Source organism: Sus scrofa, chromosome 14, assembly GCF_054392235.1.
Source record: "Sus scrofa isolate SSC_HxYL_T2T_F1_AM1 chromosome 14, Sscrofa_HxYL_maternal_Yorkshire_Landrace_v2.0, whole genome shotgun sequence".
In the NCBI taxonomy this organism is placed as follows: domain Eukaryota; kingdom Metazoa; phylum Chordata; class Mammalia; order Artiodactyla; family Suidae; genus Sus; species Sus scrofa.
Genome location: NC_139396.1, coordinates 47,329,550 through 47,356,322, shown reverse-complemented (window position 1 = coordinate 47,356,322; position 26,773 = coordinate 47,329,550). Strand labels below are relative to the sequence as shown.

At 46.5% G+C, this 26,773-nt stretch overlaps 1 protein-coding gene across 6 annotated transcripts in view; it reads right to left on the bottom strand.

Annotated features, from left to right (window-relative positions):
- Positions 1 to 4,798: 4,798 nt before the first annotated feature.
- SLC15A4 (solute carrier family 15 member 4) overlaps positions 4,799 to 26,773 on the bottom strand; it is a 32,058-nt gene continuing 10,083 nt past the window's right edge. Inside the window, exons 3-9 of one of the 6 annotated variants that reach the window (XR_014825646.1) lie at positions 23,591 to 23,701; positions 23,069 to 23,146; positions 21,900 to 22,068; positions 12,044 to 12,199; positions 10,962 to 11,120; positions 5,832 to 5,998; positions 4,799 to 5,701 (exon numbers count right to left, since the gene is read on the bottom strand). Coding sequence is in view for 2 of the 6 variants with exons in the window: in XM_003359076.5 (XP_003359124.4) it covers positions 5,850 to 5,998; positions 10,962 to 11,120; positions 12,044 to 12,199; positions 21,900 to 22,068; positions 23,069 to 23,146; positions 23,591 to 23,759 (880 nt within the window). In the remaining 4 variants the exon portion in view is untranslated. 6 annotated transcript variants of the gene reach the window in all.

The following is a 26,773-nucleotide window of genomic DNA, read 5'->3' as shown; positions in this document are numbered from 1 at the left end:
TCTGCCTTAAGGACATCACCTCATGGAGTTCCCTGGTGGCTCAGCAGGTTAAGGATCCAGTGTTGTCACCGCTATGGCTCAGATCACTGTGTGGCATGGGTTTGATCCCTGGCCAAGGAAATTCTGCATGCCAGAATGCAACCAAAAAAAAAAAAAAAAATCCGAAATAAATAAATAAAGGTATCAGTTCATAACAGCCCTTGAGTTCCTCTTTCCGGTTTCCCTGATGGATTTTAAACTGCGGTGTGAATGTGAGAAGGGGCTACAGAGAGGAGATGGGCTTCAGAGCAACACGGTTAATAAATGGTTACTTAGCATGCCTTCCTGGGCAGAGTCAAAGTTGAACTTGCAATTGCTATCAATGGCCTGCTGGAACTGTCTTGACTTCAGGGCATACTGGTGTTGAGAATGTAGAAAAATGTAAACCCTGGACCAAACACGACAAGGAAGCAAGGTAATGTGACCATCCTTGTTTTCTGGCCATGTGCCCTGCCCGGTGGCATAGATGGATGATCTGGGTACCGGGTTTTTGAAGGAAATTTGCATTCTTCCTAATCCCATTTTCTACAACAAACAAGTTTCGTTAATGTCCCCACTTATACCCATCAAGTAAATTTTACAGTAATACAGAGTATAAAAATTGATGTCTGAAATACTACATGATATTACTTCTCTCTGGAATCTAAAATAGGGCACAGATGAATCTATCTACAGAACAGAAACAGACTCATGGGGAACAGACTTGTGGTTGTCAAGGGGGAGGGGGAGGGAGTTGGGGGTTGGTAGATGCAAACTATTCCATTTAGAATGGATAAGCAATGAGGTCCTGCTGTACAGCACAGGGAAGTCTACCCAGTCCCTTGGGATAGAACACGATGGAAGATAATACAAGAATAGGAATGTATATCTATGTATGAGTGGCTCACTGTCATGCAGCAGGAATTGACACAACAGTGGAAATCAACTATACTTTAATAAAAATAAAATTAAAAATTTCATGCCTGCATCTGTGCCCCCAGTTTTGTTGGCTATTAGCACTGCCAGAACAGAGGGGAGTGACTTTAGTATTTTTACCAAAAACATGTGGAAACTATTTTGATTTATTATGGACTTCTCCTGGGACAACACACCAAGCTTCTCGCAGTGGCTTCAAAGTTCTGGGATTTTGACGGCCGTTCTGTCATTGTGACAGCAGAATGATGGCCCCACATCCGAACACCTGCAGCATGTGACTGTTACCTCGCGTGGCAGAGACAATGACATTTGATCACAGCTGACTCGGAGATGAGTGGTGACCCTGGACATCTGTGTGCGCCCAGTGTCAGCTCGAGAATCCTTCCAAGTGGAAGAAGGAGGCAGAGAAGGTCAGAGCCATGTGGGTAAGTCAATGGCTTTGCAGGTGGAGGGAGGGGATCCCAGGCAACGGAGGTGGGACAGCCTCATGAGGCTGGAAAGGGCAAGAAGTCACCCCTGGAGCCTTCGGGGAGGAACGCAGACTTGCCAAGACCTCGACTGTGGCCCAGTGAGACCTTTAGGTTCCTAACCTGCAGGGCTCTGAGAGAACACGTCTGTTGTTTTCAGCCTCCATGCTGATGCATGTGGTGAGGGCAGCCTTGGCCAGCTGGCCAGCTGCTGGGTTCCTCGAGTTGGGTGAGAGGCAGTAGAAATGCCTTCTCTCCTGGGTCTGGAGGCCGGATGTCTGAGGTCAGGGTGTGGGGGGTCATGCTCCCTGCAGGGTCCAGGGACATTGAGTCCTGCCTCTCAGCCCCTGAGGCCAGCATCCTTGGCTTGTAGAAGCAGCATCCACTGCCTGCCTTTGTTGTCCCAAGTCTGTCCCCTGTGTGTCTCTGTGTCCAAATTTACCTCTTCTCACAAGGACACGGGATTTAGGGCCCCCTTCATAACCTTCCCTTCACTCAACTCCCATCTGCAAAGAGGCCACATTCAGAGGTTGGGGGTGGAGTCCATGCACCCCAGCACTGTGGTCACTGTGTCTTCGCCAGGACACACCTAAGAAGCAGATCTGTTCCCTCACAGCCTTGGGTCTGGGGGCCCGCCTGCCCATGCTGTGCAGTGTGGTGGTGGATACACAGCTTTTCCTCTGTCCTCTTTTCTCCGCCAAGTTTGTGGAGACCCCCATGACCACCACCACCACTACATGGGGGCCCCTCTGGGGAGGTTCAGGCACCTTCCATTGAGGAAGGGCCTTTGAAAACAACCCCAACCATTCTTCTCACTCACCAGACTGGAGCCTGGCCCCCGCTTCCCACCCTGGCAGCAAGAATGCCACTTTGGGATCCCACCAGTTTTCCGTGACCACAACATTCACTTTATGCAGATGCTGTGATTTCCTAAAACTTTCTCATTTCTTTCTTTCTTTTTTTTTTTTTTTGCTTTTCAGGCCCGCACCTGCAGCACGTGGAAGTTCCCTGGCTAGCAGTCAAATCAGAGCTGCAGCTGCCGGCCTACACCACAGCCACAGCAATGCCAGATCCTTAACCCACTGAGCAAGGCCAGGTTTTGAACCTGCATCCTCACAGAGACATCAGGTCCTGAGCCACAACAGGAACTCCAAGACACTGATTTATTTTCAAGAACAACTAATGGCCATCCTCTGAGCATGAGGGAAGAGTTAGGGAAGGATACGGAGAATTATGGGCAAGAGGTCCCATCAGCCCATCCACCTTCAACTCTGCCGCTGGAGTCCCAAGGTCAAGGCAAGGGCTTCACCCAGCATTTCTCACTGCTACTGGCTGCCTCTCCTCTGCTCCTGATCCAACCTGTTTTGCTGGGACTGAGAGTCACAGGAAAGTCATCCCAGCCCCAAGAAGAGAACATGCTTACTGTTGGGTCTCTAGGGTCTGGGAGGAGAAGTCCCTCAGGTCTGGTCTGCACACCTGTCAGCCCTGGTCTGGAGGAGGCACTAACATAGGTGCAGGTCCCTTTCAGCCAATTTGGAAATTAGCGAATGCTGAGTCTCCAGTGTTACCCAGCCTTTTCTGCATCTTGCACTGTTCACTTATCTAATGTGTCCTTGTTTCATAAAGCACCTTTTATGTATTATTTCCTCTAAAAGGCCTTGTTTCCCAAAGAGCGAGGTGTTACATGAACATTTAGAAGTACCTGCTCAAATGACTTCATTCTATTTGAGAACGTCCGTAAACTATCTGGCCGGTCTTAATAAGGGCGAATCACTCAGCGGTGCGCGGCCATTCCGGATTATTACAGCGCTTTGCTCCTCTTTAATGTGCTTCGAGTTCCAAGGGATGGGATTGTTTTGCACCAAGTTGAACAATTTGGTAATACTCAAGATCATCTGTTTTTTACGACCTAGAATTTAAAGAGGTTCACAAAAGGCCCAATGCGATTTTGAAAGGACTTGCCATTTGGGGACTTTGCAGGGTTGTGTAGTCCTGTTGTGCTTCCCCCACCTGCCAAGAAGCGCCCCCCTCCACCAAAATCAGAATGTTAAGGATGCAGGAGGCTCCACGGTCCCCCAAGCCGCGGCAAGTGAGGCAAGACTTGTGGATGGCAGATGCACCACAAAGTCCCCGTCAGAAGCCAAGAGGGTCGGGAGCTCCTGAGAAAGCTCGGCCTTGGTCCAAACCTGCTCTCTATGCCCTCACCCCTGATATTGTGCAGAAATGAAGTCCTATTCTATCTACCCCAGTGTCCTCCACTGGGGCACCAACATCTGCCTCAGGACAGACACTGGCTCAGGACACAATCTAAGTCCCAGGGCAGGCCTGAATTTTCATTAAAATTCCCACAACAGCACGTTGACTTGGGGTATTTATTTACTCCATTGCTGTCTAGTGCAATGGTGAGCCCAACTGCACACTTTCTAAATGCAGGGGAAAAGTTAAAAGGCTGCTGGTTCTTCTACTGACTTTTTTAAGAGTTTCCCCTTGAGAACAGAGGGTGTATCTGGCCTTCCAACTGGACTGATTCCAGCACCCATTCCCCTCCCGATGGTGGGGGGTGGGGGGTTGGGGGATGGACACAGAGGCTGGATGAGGCCCTGGCCCCCACCTGCTGTCCCCATGCGCCCGCACCGCATGGAGCCCAGGGAAGCGCCTGGCTCCCGAGAGGCCCTTTTCCCTTTTATGGCCAATTCCTTACAGAGAAAATGTATTTTCTGACAGCATGGGTTAATGGTTTTCAATATGCAATAGATCCTGAGGACAGAAACTCTATCTCCAGAGGATAATGTATTTCCTAGAGAAGTGCTTTTCACACCCCCACCCCCGCCTTTTTAACCCAAACTCACACCTTCAGCCCCTCTGAGAACTGGTGTTACACTGAGAGACATCTGTCTTCAATCTGTCTGAACCCCAACAGTCAAGATTTCCTTGTATTTTTCTGCAGTTTTTCTATACTTTGAATTACAAAAAAGAAGAAAAAAAGAAACCCCTAAAACGAGTAGGGTTTTGGGCTTGTTTTGTTTTCCCCAAATACAAAACTATATTTTAATACAGAATAGGTTCGAGAACCACTATCTCACAACACTGTAATAAATCAACTATACTTCAATAAAATACATTTTTAAAATAAAACATTTTTTAAAAAGAACCACTATCTCAGAAAACCAAAGAGCCGTGTCAGGAACAGGCGTTTTCCTGCGATTTTCCGTCAGTTCCCAACTCGGGACACTCCACACCTTCTTCATAACGGTTCAGGAACCCTCGAGACATCCATATGCTGATGCCAAACAACAATGACTGCACATATCTCGCAGAGGAGCAGTCAGTGGGTCTCAAATTTGAGGTGCTTTTCTATAACAGAGTTAAACCAAAAATACAGCAACAGATAAAGAATAGTTTATTAAACAAAATGAGAACCTCCACATACACATAAAATACCCCCACCAAAGTCGGTGAGCATCCAGAGTTCAAGTTCACATTATCACTTCCAACCACCTCCAACCACACCCATGCTGTTCAGAAGGGCTCTCTTTCCGACCCTGTGACAGGTTTCCAGGCTCAACAGTACAGAAACGGAATTATGCACAGGACTGACTCAGTAAGGCTTTGAACACACATTAGGGTGCTTTGCAGACTGAGATGGAACCTGTGGTCTTAAATATTGGATGAAATAGCACATTCTTAAGGAAACAACAAAAAAGCAATGTTAATAGTTTAAAAAATAAGTATTATTTGAAGCGGCAGATAAAATATATTCCGTACTGGTACCGGCTTGTACCAAGGAATCTGGCGCTGGCAAGATCTGTGGCTTGTGAAAGAAACCATAGGCATGACTTCTCTACAGGAGCTTTGCAGCATCTAACCACACTTTTACTTCTTAACAAACCCTCCCAGTCCTCAATATGAAGGTAAAAGAAGTAACTGAGATGGTCTTTTATGGAAAAGGAGATAATATTTGTGTTGTTTTTGCTTTCTGGCTGTGCTCATAGCCAAAAACTTCCTGGGCCAGGGATTAAACCTGCGCCATGACAGCGAGCTAAGCCACGGCAGTGACAATGCTGGGTCCTTAACCCACTGAGCCACCAGGGAACTCGAGATATCTGTTTAAAATACTGGATGCCAACCAGTATGGGCGTCATCTCCCGAGACTCTGCATCTGCGTCGGCAAGCATTTGTTGGAGAGGAAACTGGCTGCAGGATTTCCGGGTTCTTGAGTGGTGAGAAGCAATGCATGGCACATCTGCACTTCTGCTCCAGGAAGGCACTTACCTAGGTCACTGGGTAGAAAAGAAACCATCCAGGAATCATGCAAGTTTTAGGAAAGTTAGCCACTGGCGGCCACGTGAAATCCCGCCCACTCTCCGAGCTCCGGCAGCTCCTTCCCCTGGATTTGTTCGTCCAACAGACCTAATGGGTGCAGGAGCCTCAGGTCCTCCTGCCGGTGGGCATGCCGTTCGCTCTTGACCGCTGCCGGTCGTATTTCACAGAAACAATGAGGAAAAGCAGGAGGGTGGCTCCTTGAATAGCAGCCAGAAGAAAAAAATAATAGTTCAAATAGCAGCCATTGATGTTGCCTGGAGAAAAGGAAAGAAAAAGAAGCACAGAAGCTGCATTTAGAGAGAGATGTTGAAAGATTTTTACTTAACTTGGTTTCAACTAAGATCAGGGTGACTTTTAACTGTGGTTATTAAAAGAAAAGAAAAGAGTCCTATCTCTAATTCAAAATACAAGTGGGAGTTCCCGTCATGGTGCAGTGGTTCACGAATCCGACTAGGAGCCATGACCTTGCTCAGTGGGTTAAGGATCCGGCGTTGCCGTGAGCTGTGGTGTAGGTTGCAGACGCGGCTCGGGTCCAGCGTTGCTGTGGCTCTGGTGTAGGCCGGTGGCTATAGCTCCGATTCAGCCCCTAGCCTGGGAACCTCCATATGCCGCGGGAGCGGCCCAAGAAATAGCAAAAAAAAGACAAAAACAAAAACAAAATACACAAGTGTATTGTTTTCAAAGCTGCTGCAGAAACCACCACGAAGTCAGCTGAGTCTCAGCAGGGGCTCTGGGCTGGGGCCTCCTGCTCTACAAGTGCCTGTGTCTTTTGTAAAGCAGGTGCAATTCCCAAGGGAGTGACATGCCCACCTGTGCACACACTCGGGGGAACCACACATGGGCTGACAAGAGCTAAGTACAGATGCAAACTGGGGGACGGCGTAACCCCCTCAGAGGAAGTGACCACGAAACCAAAGACTTTAAGCCTGTCTAGGGAAAATGGGGAAAGTGAAAAAAATCACCTGTGCTCCTGCCACCAGGAACATGTCTATTTCCTTCCAATCTTTCCCCCTCAACCATCTTAAAGGAACTCCCTACATCCAGCTGTGCCGAGGGCAGGACTGAGGCTGCTGAGGGGGGCACATGGATGACAAAGAACACCTGCTTCCTTTACTCTAGGTTGGACCCTTCGTCCCCGGGTCTGGAGTCTGGACACCTGTCAGCATCACACCCCAGGCTGAGATGCCGCCGAGGCTCCTGCCTGATCACCTGACATGAAACACACTCCCAACTGCCATCACGAGCCAGGGCAGACAGCAGAGCACACTCAGCAGGAAGAGTGGGAGTGGAAGACAGAAGTTCGCCTTTTTTTTAAGAGCTGCGTTAAGTTCCCAGAATAGGGGTGGAACTGGGGCTACAGCTGCCAGCCTACATCACAGCCACAGCAACTCGGGATCCGAGCCGCAACCTATACCATAGCTCACAGCAACATCAGTTCCTTAACTCGTTGAGTGGGGCCAGGGATTGAACCTGCATCCTCATGGACACTAGTCAGGTTCTTAGCCTTCTGAGCCACAACAGGAACTCCCATTCTTTTTAATTAGTTAATTTAATGTTTTTTTTTAAACTTTTAAAAAATTATAGTTGATTTACAGTTGTGTCAATTTCTGCTGTACAGCATAGTGACCCAGCCATACATATATATATATACATTTTTTTCTCATAGTATCTTCCATAATGTTCTATCACAAGTGATAGTTCCCAATAAAACCCAAGGAGGCAGAGGCTAAGGTCAAGGAGCTCAACCAACAGGGTTCAAACCCAAGTGTCCTGGCTGCACAGTGGGAGGAAGACGGTGCCCCTGGACAGAGCTGCTGTGAGGGGGGAACACACAGGCAATGTACTTCCAGCACCTGGACACAAGGGGGCTGCTATTAGGGCCCCCACTTGACATGAACTGAGGCTTCCACTGCCACCCACCATGGCCACACTGCACGAGGCACAGGACGGTCTGGGACACGCAGAGCCACTCTGAGCATGCCACCTGGCTCCCTACAGGACAGTGCCACCACCGATTACACCACTGTATCACTGGATGAGGAGGGCTTCTGACATATTTCTAAACAGGGCAGCAGAGGGATGCACTGTGTCAGCAACATCTCTAAAGGAAGCTGGTGTCTTCTAGAGGGGAAAGCTGAACTTCAAAAGCATCTCCAGTTTATTTAAAACACCAGACTTCCTTTCCTGACAGTCTCCGTCAAGCTGGGTAACTCCAGAACTTCCTTCTCCTATATGAACATATGTACTCATTAGGATCAGATGTTTAACACTGCTTTGATTAATAAACAGAATACAATACACATGTTTGTATAATAAGTACTCACATGTCTCTCAAGAATTCTCACTCATTCGGGCTGTAGAAGACAATGATTTATATGGAAGAGATCCAGTTACACCTAGAATTTCCTACCAGAGTGGCTTACTTACTCAACAGATATTTATAAAATAATGGTTTGGCCCTTACTACATGCAGGGCTCTGCCCTGGACACAGGACCCCCTTCCTCCTCCGACTCCCCAATGGAGCTTGGTTCACTGGCGCTGCTGCAGTGCTGGTGGTGTTGGTGCCACGACGACAAGGCTGTTGTCAAAGCATAAATCATGCCATTCTACATGCCAACTCTGATGTGAGTCTCTCAGAATTAGAGAGTCATTTAAAACTTCCAAAGCGTAAAGCCAGCAGCCACACGACCGTATGCTGTGCTTTCCTTGCAGGCAGAGAAATGCACACTGCCCCTTGCCAGGGTGTCCTAGTTTGGGGTTAGGAGGGCACTCAGAATGGGCCCACCACCTAAAAGCGATCAATCACCCATACTTTCTTGGGCGTCTCCACAGACAGAAGGTACTTACACATGAAGACGGTAAACATTGGTTTTTTTCTACCCGAGTGAGACAGACACCGGGCCCCAAGACACAAGCACACGAGTCCACCAACATGTCCCAGAACATGCCCAGCTGCTTTATTCCCAAGCCTCAAACTGGAGACACCACAAACACCACCCACCGCAGTGCAGGTGAATGAGGGTTAGTTGTACAGGGACACTCCACAGAAGTCACATAGACCCAATCGCAGGGGAGACCCCGACAAGTGCTGAGGGAAAGGAGACCACAGCAGAGGACGAGATGCAGAAGGATCACTGAGCCGACTGCAGAACAGCTCATCTTGTGGGGGCCTGGGGGCTAAGAAAGGACCCAGGACACCTTCCCAATAGTTCTGTGTTTGGATCTGAATTAAGGAGACTGGCTGTGCACTAAGGTCAGTGCCCTTCATAGCAGGGCTGTGACCGCCAATCTAAATAAACAATCACAAAGCTGGGGAAAGGGGGAAACAATGAGGAGAATCTGGGTGCCTTTCCCTTTGGGGCTCTCCTGGAGCCTGACACACGTCCATCAGCTCCTCCTCCGCCTCCTCTACTGCAGCGAAACCAGGGCCTGGTGGGGGCAAGGCTGGCAGGAGCTCAGAACAGAGAAGCCATGGGGTCTGGGGTCAGAGTGGCAGCTCCTTCTACACAAGCAAGGACTCTGTGTGGGGGGAGCACCTGGTCCCATTCTCTTCCCAGATCCACCAGCCCCTAAACAGAGGGAGCAGACCCGCCATGTCCTCCTGCACCATGTCTTCATCTCATACCCAGGACACACGAGCTGGCAGGTAGGAGACTCACACGGCCCTCACTGCTGTGGCGAGGAGGCGACACCAGCATCCGGATAGGCAGCTGATCCAGAACACACAGCCAACAGAGAGTTCCCTTCTCACGAAAATAAGGTCAACAGTCAGAGTCCAGGTCCACATCTGTACATGCACCGGACACAGAAGTACCAAAAAGTGTAAAAACTGCCCATCAAAACTAAAGGACGCATGACAGGGAATCTACGAGTTACTGAGCCAGTCATGAGGGGTTACATCACTGGAAAGCAGAGAATGACAAAAGCCAATCAGTCCTTTATGATACATACATTTGCAAGTACAGCATAAACAAAGAAACAGAACCTGAGTCTTAAGAACTGCAAGGGCTTGGTCTCTGTAACAAGCCTCTCTCTGAAGGAGGTCTGTCCTGTACAGATAATGTGACACCAGGACCTCTGTGGAACCGGACATTACCCTCCAGGGGGCGGGGACAAGCAAAGCCCAGATCTGCTGCCCCCTCACCACAATGGCGAGGCTGCCCTACCACTTGCCCACACACCACTCACCCACACGGCTGGACCACAGCCTGACAGTGCCTGAGGCGGATCCTGGAAGTTACACAAGGACTCTATCTAAAGGCCTAAGCTCCACGCAGGACAGGAATTTCACCTGCATCATGGGGAGGCTTTTGGATTTCTGCCATTTCTGAGAAATGTCTAAGCTTTCATCAGAATGTTCAAAGGGATTTTCACCTGCAAGTGGCTTTCAGGGGATAGCAAATGTCACAGGACTGCACATCAAAAGCAACATGGTGGTTTTCACTGGTAAAATATACAAAGAAACTTCCATGTCCTGGGCCTGTTTAAAGGTATCCTAAATCTGCAAACCGCAGAGCTCTCATCTCCTGAGTGGTTTTGTTCAAGATGCCACCTACTGGTATCAGCTGTAAAATTCCACTCTGATCCATGGTGAGTAACATTTGCTTTTAAAAAGGCAGCTCATGGAGTTCCTGCCATGGCTCAGTGGTTAACGAATCCAACTATGAACCATGAGGTTTCGGGCCTTGGCCAGTGGGTTAAGGATCTGGCGTTGCCACGAGCTGTGTGTAGGTTGCAGACATGGCTCAGATCCCACATTGCTGTGGCCGGTGGCTACAGCTCTGATTCGATCCCTAGCCTGGGAACCTCCATATGCTGCGGGAGCGGCCCTAGAAATGGCAAAAAGACAAAAAAAAAAGTAAAAATAAATAAAAAAATAAAAAGGCAGCTTATTATCTATTTCTATGTAACAGAAAACTAAAAGGTACTGACAGGAGAATGAAAGGAAAAAAAAAAAAGAAACCACTTACGAAAAGGTAAATGAAAGGAAATACATATATAGATGTCCTTCACCTCATAAACATAGTGTTGGGCAGGAAGGTGGAGTCTGTTCACCAAACACACTCCGAGGAAACAGCAGCAGCAAAGCTGACCAGGTGTGGCCGAGGCTGAGGGCAGCTCCCAGTTCAGCCTGGTGACACCCAGCACACCCCACCCAGGTGTCCGCAGCCGGGGCCCCCGGCCCTGCTTATTTTCCAGGGGTGGGGGGCACTTACCAAAGTCCGTGTGGCTGCTCATCCACCCTATGGCCTTGAGGGACACCAGCGCCAGCAGCCCTGAGCCCACAAACGATCCAACACCAGAGAAGAAGAAGAACAGGCCCATGATGGCACTCTGCATGGACTTGGGGGCAGCCGAGTATGCAAATTCCAGGCCTGGAAAAGGAAAGCAGAGCATGGGGGTGGGGGGTGGGGGGCTCAGCCCCACCTGCTGAGGCCAGCACCCAGGGCCCTGCAGAATCTCTGGGGCAAGTCACTTCCAGCCCTCACACTGAAAGCAGCTGACTGTCGGAAAAAAAGAGGCAGGAGCAGCAAAAGCCCTCTAGTTCTCAGCTAACAGGAATCTGCAAACAAAGTGCTGTACTGCAGCAGGGAGAGCACTTAGGAACCCCGTCTTAGTGCCTCGCAGCGGCATCGGGAGCTCCGTGCATGAACTCAGTCATTGGTGAAATAACCAGACACGGAGATCTGTTCTACATGAAAGGCCATCCTGTTGATTTATTCCCTCCTCAAATGCGTCAGCCAACTTTGCATGGGTTCTGTGGGAGGTGGGGGGAGTTTGCATCACTGCCCACAGCCCGGTGGCTCCTGGTTATCACTCATTTTCTCCTCCCCTCACTCCCGGGAGCTGGACACAGGCCTGCACAGAATTTGCTTGTCCACAGGGCAGCACAGGGCCTCACGGAGAGGCAAGAGAGGCCTGTGCCAACATGTTTTAACATTAGGTTTGCTCCTTATAAATCTGAAGGCGAGAGCCGGGCTGTGCGGACACCCCGAGGCCTGGCTGCCTCACAGACTGCAGGGCCTGGTAGGAAGCGTCAGACCCAGCCCACCCCGTGGGCTCTTTCTTCTTCTTTCCTCTCCTGTGGAACTTCTACAGTAGTAGAGGAATTCCATGCTGACGTTTCTACTCCAAGAAAGGAACTCTCTGACCAGTTCAGACCCTGAACCACAGCGGCCCACCCAGAGCCGCTAAGTGCTGTGCTGCGCTGTCTTGACACAGCATCATGGAAGGGAATAGCACGGCCTTTACTACGCTGTGACGGGCCTGGGCTCAGATGCCCTGACAGGACCTGTACCTGAGATGCTCGCGAATATTTCACTGATGCCGATCAGCACGTACTGGGGCACCTGCCACCAGATGGGCAAGTCGGCCGCGTAGTAAACAACATTTCCAATGGTCTGGTTAATGGTTTTCTCCTTCACGAGGTCCAGTCTTTTGCTTTCCAAAATTCCTGAAATTCATAAGTAGGTCAGTAGAGCGTTTATTCATTAACATTCGCAATTAAACTAAAAAAGGAGATGCTTGGCACAAGGCATTTATTGATCATTCCGAGAAATACACAAAAGAATAATGGCCAATGGCCCAGCTTCCCCAAAGCCCCGACCTGAGGCACTTCCCCACTTCCAGCTCCATAAGGAGATGATTAAAAAGCAGGGGTCACTTCACACATGTTTCAGGGGGGCATTCTGCAGTGCCGTATAACAGGTGTTCAACACTTTAACATAATCCTCAAATATCTGAACTGCTCACCTAGACTCCTTTTGCTTCCTCTAAAATGAGGAGCAGGGGAAAGCTAAACAGCCCTGCAATAAAAAGATTAATCATGCTATTTACTTACCAGAAGTTAATACATTTTGAGATGCTTTTCCCTTCATGGGAACAGATTTAAGCTGATACACTGATTTATTATCATTACTATTACAACTACCATTGCTGCTAAGAATGCTGGCTTCCTTGGGTGGGCAGGCTTAACCTTATCAGCAAAGTACAGTAGCTCCCCCCCTTATCTGCGGGGGATATGTTCCCAGACCCCCAGTGGGTACCTGAAGCCAAGGATAGTACTGGTCCCTATAGACCCTATGCCTGTTCCTGCACACACGCTTCTGATAAAGTTTAATTTATAAGTCAGGCACAGTAAGAGATTAACAACAGTAACTAGTAATAGAAGAGAACTATAACAACATACTGTAATAAAGGTTATGTGAGTGTGGTCTCTAATATCTTACATCTAGTATCTTACATTAGATTGCGGTTAACCATGGGGTCGCCGAAACCATGGAAAGCAAACCAGAGATAAGGGATTGACTGTAAACCAGACCTCACAAACCACCTTCTGCTCTCAGCAGTGCCAAGATCTCACTGAATTATTGGTCATCTGTCACACAGGACAGAAGGACATGGCAAAATAGGCAAGATCGGAAACAGCTACTCTCTACAAAACAAAAAATAAGCAAATCAAAACAGAGTCTAAAACAATTTATAGGACCATGTCGTTAGGGTAAAGATGTCAATATGTTTTGTTTTTAAAGAATTATAATTGCCAATGAAATAATGGACCCTAATAGCTAACACACACACACACACACCTGTGTGTGTATGTGTTTAAGACATTATGAGAAGGACATGAGTCTGGGTAGAGGACAATGGAATATATATATTAAATATATTTCTTTTAAAACCTGAGTATGAAAAAGGACCCAGTAATGACTGACAGGGTAAAGGATAAATTCTATAATCTATACCCCAAAGCACATCTCAAATGAAATGTACAAACAGAGAAAATACAGCAAAGGACCAAGGTAGAGACCTCCTGGCTCATTTCCATGGGATAAACTGTATCTCCTCCCTGGGGGTGGGCCGAGGGGACCCAGCCTCACCCACTGTCCTCCGACTACAGAGGCTCGTAGACCCCAGTGTGCAGAGGAGTCCACGCAGAGACCCTGGCAGCTCTGGAAAGGGGAATTTGAGGCTTGGCTCAGCGGTTATCTTAGGGTGCTGGTGCTGGCAGTAAGAGCCTATCCACAAGTGACAGCTTTCCTCCCTGGCAGGCCAGCGGGCAGCACCACGGGACAATAGTACTAGCCTGGCTGGTGCACTGTCAAACACAGGATAAAGCGCTGCAGGCTTCCTCTGGGTCAGCCGAGGTCCCTGCTGCTCTGGCAGTTGCTCTCCTACAGGAAGATCACTGCACCAACCCTCCAGCTGGCAGGGCTCTGGTGCAATTCAAGTGCAAAGTCAGGTACAGAAATAGGGAAGAACCTGCTTAGTCTGTTTTGGGGGAATAAATACTGTGGAAAAGACTTCTGTCCTTCACAGGAAAGGCAAGAGAACAGTAAGAAGACACGTGGGGGAGTGGTGGTGGGGGAGTGGTGGTGGTGGAGTGGGGGGAGGTTACTGGTGGGGTCAATACACAGATTTAGTACCAGGAACAAAAAATACACTATTGACCTCTGGCAAGTTCTGGCAAAGAACAAAAGTAAATGGTTGCACAGGATCTGCTCTGTGCTCTTATTAGTTGAGAAAACACAGACTCTGAAGACTGACTCTGAAGGTGAAAAAGTAACCGAAATTAAGGGGTGCTAGAAAGGGGGACACAAATAAAGAGGGTCAAGCCCTAAGAGACAAGATGAGGAAACAAAGCTCCTCTTTGGCAGGACCACTGGAAGGACCTGGGGGTGTGAAGGGTGTGACCAACACTGCGGAGAACAGGGTGGAGGACTGAGCAGGTCCTGAGAAGCCGGTGGAGAACAACAGCCCCGGACGACAGCGGAGGCCCCTGAAGGGCCGGACAGCCCAAGGAGGCCACCCTCAGAGTGGATGATGGAGGCAACCAGGAGCATTACTGTGAATGAACTTAAAGGCAGGTGCTGGGAGAACCAACACAGCTCGAAGTGGGCCAGATTCTTCATTTAGACATAAACTCACATTGGGTCAGAAACAAAAAAAACCCAACAAGGTGGGTGAGATGAGGAAGTGAAGTGTGACACCAGCAAAGGACTCAGGGTTACCAAGAAGGGAGACGTGACAGCCAAAACACAGGGCAGGAGAGAGTCAAGAAAACGCATGAAGATAATGAAGGGCTCTCTGTGCCGATGCAACCCTGTGCCTGCAAGTGCCCAGGTGTCGTCTCATCCGTGCTCACAGTGAGGAAGCGCGGGAGCCAGCAGAGACGGGGACCCCAGAGGCATCAGCTGGGATCCAGTCAGGCCTGAGGGTCCCTCGTGTGTCACCTCCCAGGATAGTATTACTTCCGTGGATGGTGTGTGCCCTCCCTAGGGAGGACGTGAGCCTAAAGCTTCAGGAGTAAAACACTATCACCTGCAGGAAATACAAGTGAGAATCAGAGACACAACTGAGCAAGCAGACGCCAGGTTGCAGACTGAAGCCCTAAGGGCAGAGCTAGATTCTGAACCTCAAGGACACAAATATCCGTACCCTCACCAGGCTTCCATCTAGCACACCCACAATTTTTGAGGGGGTCTGGACAGGACTCGTGTCTCTGGTTCACCAGACCCTGCACAGGGGGCCATCGCCTGGACATACACCAGCCCTGGACCCCGTAACACTGGAGTCCAGGGCTCCTGTTACAAAGGAACTGACACAGCCGACAGCAGGACAACTATGAACCAGCCTACTCAGCATCTACACACATCCTTAAAAAAGTAATCCTGGCCAAAAAGGAAGCCTTGAAACATGATGTAGAATTTCAAAGCCACAATCTTTCCCAATTCCTCAGTTAAAGCTTTTCTTTTTCTTTTTGCTTTTTACGGCTGCACCTGAGGCATATAGAAGTTCCCAAGCTAGGGGTCCAATAGGAGCCACAGCTGCCAGCCTACACCATAGCCACAGCAAAGCCAGATCTGAGCCGCGTCTACAACCTACACCACAGCTCACAGCAACACCGGATCCTTAACCCACTGAGCAAGGCCAGCAATTGAACCCGCAACCTCATCATTCCTAGTCGGATTCATTTCCGATGTGCCACGACAGGAACTCCTAAAGCTTTTCATTAACAAACGGATAAACAAAAATACCAATACTATAAAATGAAAAACATTCTCTAAAATTACTCTTGGATCAAAAAGAATAAAAACAACAGTTTAAATAGTCTTAGAAAACACTACAGCATCAAAGTACATGGGCCTGTGACAAAGCAGCATAACAGGCAAGTCCATACTATTACAAATGGATTTCGCTACCAAACAGGAAAGAATAAATAGAAGTGAAGAATTTAACTCAAGAAAAAAGAAAAAAAGGAGTTCCCACCATGGTGCAGTGGGTTAAGAATCTGATTGCAACAGCTCAGGTAGATGAAGAGGTGTGAGTTTGATATCCAGCCAAGCACAGTGGGTTAAAGGATCTGGCATTGCTGCAGTTGTGGTGTAGGTGGCACCACCACAATTGCAGCTTGGATTCAATCCCTGGCTGGGAACTTCCATATTCCACAAGTGCAGAAGGAAGGAAGAAAGGGAGGGAGGGAAGAAGGAAGGGGAGAGGGAGAGAAAGAGAGAGAGAAAGATAGGAAAAAGGAAAAAAAAAATCACAAAACAAACCCAGAGTAATAGAGGCTAATGTCTTAACTCCTCATATAGAAAACAGAGAAATAATCAAATTCATAAATTCAAGAGATAGTTCCACGGAAAAAAAATCATAAAATATGTAATTTTCGCAAGCCTAAGGAAAAAAAAGAGCACATAAATAAATGAAACTAGAAATGAGGAAGGAAATGCAACAGATTTATTTAAAAGACTATTCCTATCTTCACAATAAAACAATTCTTCTAAAGCTCAATAAATGATTTACCAGGGACATTAAAAAGATAAAAAGCTTAAGTGAGTCAAGAAAAAAGAAGAATTTTACAAAGTTGAGAAAAAAGGTGGGAAAGTTATATTTCCTTTCAGAGAGGTAATGCACTCACACGATTTTCTAGGCAAAGACCTGGAACTTCCTGGGAGCCGAAAGAGAATTTTCATCCTGTTGAAAGACCTCCTGCCTTCAGAAATAGGGAATTTTACCAACCCTTGTGGTGAAGCTGTACAACCCTGACACCAGACTAGAGATGATGTGGCTGGACTCAAGGAAACAGCAGCAGATTCCAACCAACCATCAGAATCACCCTTTAAACAAACTGGGATTTATTTTAGAAATACAAGCACAGTTAAATACCAGAGATTAAAATACAAAAAAAGTGTAAGCAGCCAAAGGTGTGGGGTCAGGGTGGGGAGGCATATAATCCCCTTGGAAACCAAAATAAGATATATAAAAAAATTCAACATCCACTTCTGCCAAAAAACTCAGTAAACTTGAAATAAAGGTTAGGTATTTAATATTGTGACAAATACATATTTCAAACTAAGAGGTGACAGGAACTTGAGCAGCTGGAGATGCTCCCATAGAAGTCAGGGATAAAAAAAAAAAAGAGCATCCATTACCACAAATGGTTAACAGCTTCCGAGAAAGCATAGCAACACTGCCAAATACGGAGAAAGAGGGCGGTGTACCATGAAGAAGAGAAAGGAAAATATTTAATCTGAAGGTGATGGTGATCATTTAAAAATAATTCTTTTTTTTTCTTTTTTGAGACACACCTGCGGCACATGGAGGTTTCCAGGCTAGGAGTTGAATCGGAGTTGCAGCTGCTGGCCTACACCACAGCCACAGCAATGCAAATCCTTAACCCACTGAGTGAGGCCAGGGACCGAACCTGCATTCTCAAGGAGACAACACTAGGTCCTTGACCTGCTGAGCCATAGCGGGAACTCCATAAAAATAATTCACTGGAAACGAAGAATTTCTAAAAAGCTCAGATGTGAGAAACCAAAACTATTAAAAAGTAATTAGGAATAAACCTAACATAAAACATATAGGACCTAAATGAAGAAGTATATAAGACTTTGCAAGATGTCATAAATAAAATTAAAAGAAAAAGGAAAAATATTTCTAAGGTGAGATAAAATTTTAAGTATTAGCAATCTAACACATGTCAACATGAAAAACGCACTAGGCAACTAGGCACAGCACATGGTCTGTACAACAGAAGAGAATGTCTGACACATTTTGGGAAAAAGTCTTAAAGATCACTCACTGATAATATACATTCAAGATATACCATGTTATAAGCCTGAGGCTAAGAGAAGATTAAGAGAAAACAACCACAGCACTGACAAGGGCGCCATTAAGGTCAGACCCGGCACCGGCCCTCTGCTCTAGCACTTTTGCATGAGACCAGTATCATGCACAGACTGGAAGGGCGCACACAGCAATGTGTGAAATAAGGGCAAACTGGCATCAACTATCAGGAAGGGAGGACTGGTTTTTTAAATGATGGTGCATTCCAAAATAGAACACTATGTCATTGTTAAAACCTATAATTGAAATTTATAACTGAGACAGAAAATGGAATATATAAAGTACACAAAAGTAGGTTATAAACTATTGTTCTATTTCTGTTCTTTTTAAAGAGTAATTAAGCTATAACAAAATATTCTAGGAAGACATAAACACAGTTGTAGGAGATGGGAGGGTTAGGAATGAATTTAGGTCTCCTCTCACTTTTATCTATATATTTTTAATGATCATAGGATTGGCTCTGTGATAACAATTTAAAAAATTTGCTGTAGACCAGTGGTTCTTAACTCCTTTCTAATAAAAACTCTGACCCCAAAAAGGTACTCAGATGACCGTGCCTCCATTTCAGGATGCTCTCCCAAAGCTGGAGCAGGACTCCTGCCTAAAACTGCTGTGGCTGACAGAGCAGTTGTGGCACAGCCAAGTGAAGGGGTAGATGCAGGGCAGGTGGATGGGCACCATCAGCCTGGGGTCGTGGGCAGAGTTACCCATCTTCATGGATGATCACCCAGTCAGATACATATGTCAGAAAAGAACGCCTGATTTCACTTCTAGGGACTTCAACGTCACTGCAGTAAGTACCACAACAGTGAAAGTGAGAATCCTAAATATCACCCCAAAGGACTACAGACGAATGTTTGACACAGAAGGATATTCCAGTGTTTTTCTTTTTTAAAGCAGGTGACACACACACATACACACACACACACACATCATTCACAATTTTTCCTGTGCACTTGCAGAATGGAGGCAGAGGATTTCCTTGGGTGTAGAAATATGATGCTTAAATCTGTGTGTGGAGGGGGAGGGAGAGATGGCTTATCTGTATTTTTTTTTTTTTTTAACTTTCCTATACATAACAGGCATAGCTTTTTACTATACTCTTATGGTTTTGTTACATTTAGTTTTTCTTAAGCAGGCTCAAATCTGCTTACACAAGAGGGATTTCATTTTTTCAAAATCAGAAAAGGTGTTATATATTTATATGCACAGACACATGAACAGGATCAGATACACACCAACCCAGGAGCAAGTATCTCTGGGGAAATTACAGCTGATTTTTATTTTCTTCCTTATGTTTTGAAGGTTCCCTTTTCTCCAGTAAGCATCTATTACAGTAATAAGTTAGGAACACATACAATTTTCTTTTTTTTTTTTTTGCTTTTCAGGGCCGCACCCACAGCATACGGAGGTGGAACCAGGCTAGGGTTCAAATTGGAGCTACGGCTGCCGGCCTACACCGCAGCACAGCAACGCAGGATCTGAGCCGTGTCTTTGATCTACACCACAGCTCACGGCAACGCCAGATCCTTTACCTACTGAGTTGAGGCCAGGGATCGAACCACAACCTCATGGTTCCTAGTGGGATTCGTTTGCCCTGCGCCATGATGGGAACTCCCAAGAACACATACAATTTTTTAAGGGGAGAGGAGATCTATCAAATTATAGCACACTTCCTTTTTTCTCAAGCAGACTGGAAGAAAGCCCTTGGACCTGCCTGAATCTCATCTGAGAAACTTGAAGGAAAGAATTATCACCAGCAAGGATGGTCCTCAGTGGAGGATCCTGATTTATTACGGATGAATCAGGGAGCTAAAAGGCAAACAGTCTCTTTTCTATTAAAATTCTGGTTTGCTGTAATGATTTCAGGTCTCTTCAAAGTGCATTCATGTTCCAATTAGATGATATTCACTAGAGCTGGAAATGAATCTGCATGAAACACTGGTCACTGTTTACATTAGATTTAATTGTGCTTAAGTCAAGTTACAAGATATTTAAACTCTGAACCAATGACTGTGAAGCTCTTTCCCAATATCTGGTCACTGAGCAAAGAAAGCACCACCTGCGTGGGAGGTGCCTTCTATGTCTAAGCAGTCAATTCAGATGCTAAAATTCAGAGCAGCCTGGGGTGTACTAGTGCAAAGCGCTGGCACCGCCACCCGCCCCAGGAGCCTTGGCCACAACATGGCCCAACCCTGCTGAGCAAGCTCCCAGCTGCAGCTGCGGTACTGCCAGGACCTTTACTTGGCAGCACCGCCTGCCCAACTCTCGACCTCTGCCCCGAGTTTCCTGCATGAACAGGCACAGAAACCACAGGAATGGCCCTGGGGTCTCAGGGCTGCCCACAGAGGCCAATCAGCCCTTAGTGAAGCAGAGAGAGAAGATGGTAGCAAAGGAAGCCACACCCAGTCTGCTAGAAAATACCTGGGAAACTACGGCCCCCTTCTTTCCCACAGCGAGAGGATGAGGACCCCCTTCTGCACTGTGTGAGTGGCTGGTCCAGGGGCAGAGGGGCCCCCCAGTCCAAGAAGTGGGGGTGCTGAGGTCAAATCGAGCCCCACCTCCAGCATCACCACTGTGCCCTAGGGCGCCTGCCTGTCCCTGATCCTGCGTTCAGAGCCCTGCTGCAATCCGGCTCTTTGCCCTGACAGGTCTGCCCGTGTGCCACAGCCTGGGAGAGGGACGATCACACAGCAGGAACATAACAGAAACCTGCCACAGATATGACCTCCTTTTAATGACTTATTTGATCAAGAGAGGACGTGATTGGCTTCGAAGAAGTCCAAGCTCTGCAATATAGATTTCTTAAGCTTGAGGGCTCATTTCTTTAAATCTATTAAGTACTATCGCAGTACGTTCACTCTGGTGATAGTACATGAAGGCAGCTATGAGGCACCATCGGAGAACATTAAATTCTATCTCAGCAGCGCTTAACACTAAATTCCTCCTAACAGAGATGACATAATGGCGATTCTGGAATATCAGCTTTTCTCGTCTTATTACATAACTGAGCTATTTTATGGTTCAATAATTTTCAAATATTAATGAACGAAAGGCTCCAAAGCAAGGTAAGAAAGCCAGCAATACCTCGGCTTTATCAGCACAAGATACTGCAGATCTTATACTTCAGAATCAAAGAATTATGGAAACAGAATGGAGGCCCCCAAAGGATAATTCCCCTCGTGAGTGCTGGAGTGCTCAGGCAGTAGTTAGTTCTTAACCACTTTCTTTCTCTCTAGGGGATGGAGGCTGGTTATAAACCTGTATCTGATTAACAACAAAAACAAACTTTCTCTCCAGGAAAATGCACGTGAAATATTACATAAAAATGCAAAGAGTCTGGAGTATATAAAGCCAACTGGATGGACCAGACATTAAGAATCACAGCTGTGGAGTTCCCGTCGTGGCGCAGTGGTTAACGAATCCGACTAGGAACCATGAGGTTGCGGGTTCGGTCCCTGCCCTTGTTCAGTGGGTTAAGGATCCGGCGTTGCTGTGAGCTGTGGTGTAGGTTGCAGACGCGGCTCGGATCCTGCGTTGCTGTGGCTCTGGCGTAGGACGGTGGCTACAGTTCCAATTGGACCCCTAGCCTGGGAACCTCCATATGCCTCGGGAAGCGGCCCCGGAAAAAGGCAAAAAAGAAAAAAAAAAAAAATCACAGCTGTGAGGATCACAGAATACCTTTAATTTATAAAAATTCACCTATCCAGCAATCAACAGTTGTCTAAAATCTACATGGGTAAGAGGCAACAGGCCTCCTGTGATTTAACCCAAAGTCACTTTGTACTTCACTGGTTATATTCAGTTCTTAAAAAAAAAAAAAAAATTCATTAGGAAAAAACCTTTAAACTTCATATAACAAAAAACTAGAAAATGCACAACACTCAGGATCAAAATAACCCGTACTCATTCCCTTTTAAAGCACACAAGCTTCCTGAGTGACAGAGAGTGTAACGACCACATTCTCAATTACCCACAACTGCTGGGGTCACTTTTGAGCAGAGAGGAAAACGGCTTCTTACCTGCGGCAAAGGCAGAACACATCACAAAGAACATTCCAACAGCTATCCTTTTTAAAGATGAAGGGAGCAGGCCATTTCTTCTCAAGATGGGATCAACCAGTTTATCTTTTAAGGGAATTAACAGGAGGATAAGCACGGCATCGAACATCGTCAGCCAGGCTGCGGGAAACTAGAATTTTAAAACGCACAAGACACATGCTTACTTTTCTGCAGTGTCAGCAGTCACCTATTTGACAACTAACATCTACATGGGAAAAGTTTATTTGTAGGATAGTTCAGTATAACCTCCTAGGGAAAAAAAAGTCTGTCTCAAGACACTGGAACTGAGAAAACACTTTCTTTTTTCTTTCTTTTTTTTTTTCTTTTTGTCTTTTAGGGCTGCACCAGCGGCATATGGAGGTTCCCAGGGTAGGGGTCCAATCAGAGCTGTAGCCACCAGCCTATGCCAGAGCCACAGCAACGCAGGATCTGGGCCGCATCTGTGACCTACGCCACAGTTCACAGCAACGCCAGATCTGTAACCCACTGAGGGAGGCTAGGGATCGACCACCAGTACACCTGTACACCAGATGGGTTCGTTAACCACTGAGCCACAACAGGAACTCCAAGACTTTCATTTCTAAAGGGATGTGCATCTGTTTTTCTGTGCTTTCTTGCAGGGGCAGGAATCCAGTGAAATATTAATGTTTCATTGACAGTAGTCAACTTAATCTAGTGAATGACATAATCAATGGAAAAATAGTCTCTGAAAGAAGTAAAAATTCCATTTCATTAGGCATGTTATTATTATTATTTGTCTTTTTGCCATTTCTTGGGCCGTTCTCGCGGCATATGGAGGTTCCCAGGCTAGGGGTCGAATTGGAGCCACAGCCACCGGCCTATGCCAGAGCCACAGCAACATGGGATCCAAGCCGCGTTTGCAACCTACACCACAGCTCACAGCAAGGCCCAGATCCTTAACCCACTGAGCAAGGCCAGGGAACGAACCCACAACCTCATGGTTCCTAGTCAGATTCGTTAACCACTGTGCCACATCGGGAACTCCCTAGGCATGTTTTTAGTTCAAGCCAACTGCTATCATTCACCGAGGATCTGCAATTGGTACAAGGAATCCATTTGTTATGTAAACCCACAACAACAAATCTAAAATTCAGTTCAACCCTTCTCACCGTATGAGGATTGGTAGTAACGCTGGAAATTTCTGGAATCTTCAAATGAAGACTCTGTAAAACATACGTGGTCTGCATCTGGGTGTAAAAAGCAGTGTCGTTACATGAGCGCAGCTGTCACACACCTGCAGCCTGTCGCCCCTCCCCCAGACCACTCGGTGATGAGATGAGACTTGCAATGGTCACGTTTGGAAACAGGTGGGTCAATTACTTGGTCACCATAAAAGTCCTCCGGAGATCAAATTTGAAAAAGAAGTAACGCTTATCCCCATGAGAAACCAAATTAAAAGGCGGGGCCTGGAAAATCAGAAGCATCCCCCTTCTTAGCTTTGTTTTTTAAAAGGTTCTCAAAACATTTACATCAGCAAAATGAGTCCGCGACTAAAGACAAGATTCCAAGATCCTTGAGATTCATGGAAAAGAAAGCAGGGAACTCTGTGCACGGCAGTGACAGTCAAAACGAGTGCTGGGGTCACGTTTGTGGGGAGAGAGAGGAAATGAAACCTGTGTGTCACCACTCACTTGAAAATACACTGTCCAGTAAGGTATCAAAGCCAAGAAAACTGGGACAATCTTGACAAGAGCTTTCACATCTTCCACTTTATCTTCTGGGAATGGCCCTCCTCGAGACATCTTACATGAATCAAACAGACTGTTTTTAGAAGATTGCTGAAAGACTCCAATGCCTTCACTTTGGGAGACAAAATGAAGGAATTAGTTTTCTTCAACCCCCAGAAATCCGTTATTTGGTAACAAATTATGTTTGGAGGTAGGAAACCAGTTTGCAGTACTTAATCTGCTTAAACTTCATCCAATTACCTACGAACTGCACCCACCCAGCAGAGCCACCCAGATGTTCCCCAAGCCCGGAAGGCAGGAGGAAGGCGCTGCTGAAGGACGTCCAATCAGAGCCCGGCTGTGGCTACCACTGTTTGTTCCAGGCGAAAGATGGGTAGGACCACAGGTCGCCATCTGAAAGGTGGCTGACCTCACCCCTAGCTGTCACACTGGCCACCAGCCCCGCTGTGCTGAGGAAACCCTGACGCCTCCTCTGAGGCTGGTGACAACTACATCAGCTACATCACTGGATTGGCACTGGAAAAAAATACTGTGTTGGATTGTTTGGATTTTAAATTAGGTAACTTCTCAAATGTCAAGACTTGACAACCAACACAACTTGGTGACAAATCCGAGCTGGTTTTATTGCAGTGTGACTGGGAGGGAAAGAACCAAGAGGGGAAGAGGCAATACTCCTGGTGATGATGATAACTAGATGTTACCTGGGGACAGGTAACAGCATGTGCTCTCCCTCAACCCTGTAAGGCACTCACACTAGCCCCCTGCAAGGAGGAGGAAATCAGGGCACAGAGGGGGTAAGGAAGTGCCCAAGGTAATAAAGCCAGAGAGCTGGGGCAGGGATTTGACCCCAGACAGTCCTGGCTATAAAGCCTGAGGCGCTGACCACTGAAGGACACCTCCTCTCCCTCTGTTCCCACCCTCAGGCATCCCTCAGGCTCAGGCCTAAAGGTCCTGGCTCAGGAACTCTGGTCCTGGTTTCTGTACTGACAGCTTTGCCCTCTCGCTTACTCGGGGCCTGTTTCACTGCTTATAAAAAAGAACAGATCCCAGAGAGTAACTTCAAAATCTTTCCTAGCCCAAAACACCCTGAAGGAGAAGCATGCTCCTAGGGTCTTAGGGGTAAAATACAAAAGGAAAAAAAAAAAAAAAAAGTTTTAATTACACACCATTCTCTAAAGCCAGAAATACCAGAAGATAATTAATTACCATTAAGAATGCTTCCAGTTCTGGGACTTGGATACAAATGGTAGTTGTCTGTTTTCTAGTTCACAGACTCCTGTCCCATTTTACTGAGTTGCCACTATCGTAATTTTTGTCTTGTAACACTGACACTTTAAATCTGTCCTTTCAGAGTAAGGAAAACCAAAAAGATAAAAACTATAACTTAATATTTTAGCCAAATGTTGGACAGAAAAACTAAATTCCATTTAACAAACACTGAGTACCTACTACATGCCTACTTCTGTTCTAACTGGGCACTGAGGATACACAAAGAAGTAAAAAAAAAAAAAAAAAGCATTTCCTATCCTTATGTAGCTGAGTATAGCGGGGGAAAATAATCAGAAAAACACACTCAAAGTGAAACAGTGAATTTCAAAGTAATCTTCATAATTTAATTTGAAAACATTCACAGCTTATCCTTTTTCATTTTTATTTTTTTTGAGCAAAAATTAAATGTAAAGCCCCTGTACACCAAATACAAACTCCATCAGGGATTTACTACAACATACCACCCATGTTTCTCTAATACATTCAAATGTCAAATAACAAACTCATTTCACACACAGAATCATGTGCAGGGGTTGCTGGCTATATTGCTTATGTTTCATATCATTACAATATATTTAAAACTAAGGCAATACACATCTAAAACTTTTTCTAGCTCACACATATCGTTAGTGTATTATTCTGCAACATACAAGGGTCCAACATGGAGCCACGGTCACAAATGACAAAGCACACAGACAGGCACCTGGTAGGTTGATGCGCTTCAGCCCCAGGAGCCTGGGCTCCCAGACTGTCTGCAGAGGCTGTGTGCACAGGTGTGTACCTTCTCCTGGGAGGAGGGGCCATCAGTTCTCACATTCTCCACTCAAAGAGCTAAATATCTCAAAAAGGGTTTCAAACTATTTCCACTCACTCTGATGAACTGAACAGATTACACATGGATTTCATATCTAAAGTCAGCGTAAAATCATCTTCAAAACACAGATCAACCTAGACCAGACAGAAACTGGGACTAGGCTTGATGAAATCACTGCCATAAATAAGGGAACACCGAGTGATGCTCTGCTCCCTTACGCTTCTGGAGCTGACTTTCTGCAAAAGCATCCTCATCAGTGAGTTACATTACCTGGGCTCTTACTGAGGCCTCACAATGATCCTATGAGAAGGCTGCATGAAAAGGAAAAGAAGGCTTTGCAAGGCCATTAACCTGCCCAAGGTCACACAGCCCCAATCTTACGCATAAGGAAAGCAATTTGAGAATTCGCTAGACCAGCAACTTTTTTGCAAGCTGGTCCTTCTTAAATTGTGCCCCCAAAGACTTCCAAAAACAAGCCTAAAGGGAAACCAGATTCCTAAGTCCCAACTGTCTTCATCCTGCCACTTATCCACAAAGCCGTGGTGTCCTCCTGCAGAGGTGTCTACCAGGCACCACCCAGAAAGACACACTGAAACTTTAACAGTGTATTTTGCTAACGGGTATTCAATCTATAGGATAAACACCTAGGATCTGAAACCCTGATTTTGCCTAATTAAAATGAAGCCCTGGCAAAGAACTGGTGCCTGCTGCTGAGGCAACAAGGCTTCAATTTTTAAAAATCCTTTAGCCCACCATTTTCAGTTCTAAATTATGAATCTGAATGCCACCCAGACCCACCAGAATTCTAGGAGGTCACCAGGACAGTTAGGAGATCAGCTAGAATTCCACACAGGGACAGCTGAAGAAACCAGAGATGTTTAGCCTGGAGCCAAGGGGTAGGGCTGAAAGAGCTGTTTTGATACAGCTTCAAATCTACCACGTGGGGGAAACACAGACATCCATTAAGGCTCCAAGGACATAATTAAGACACATGCAGACAAGCCACAAGGAGGCAGATAGATGAGGGGTCAGCTTGCAAATAG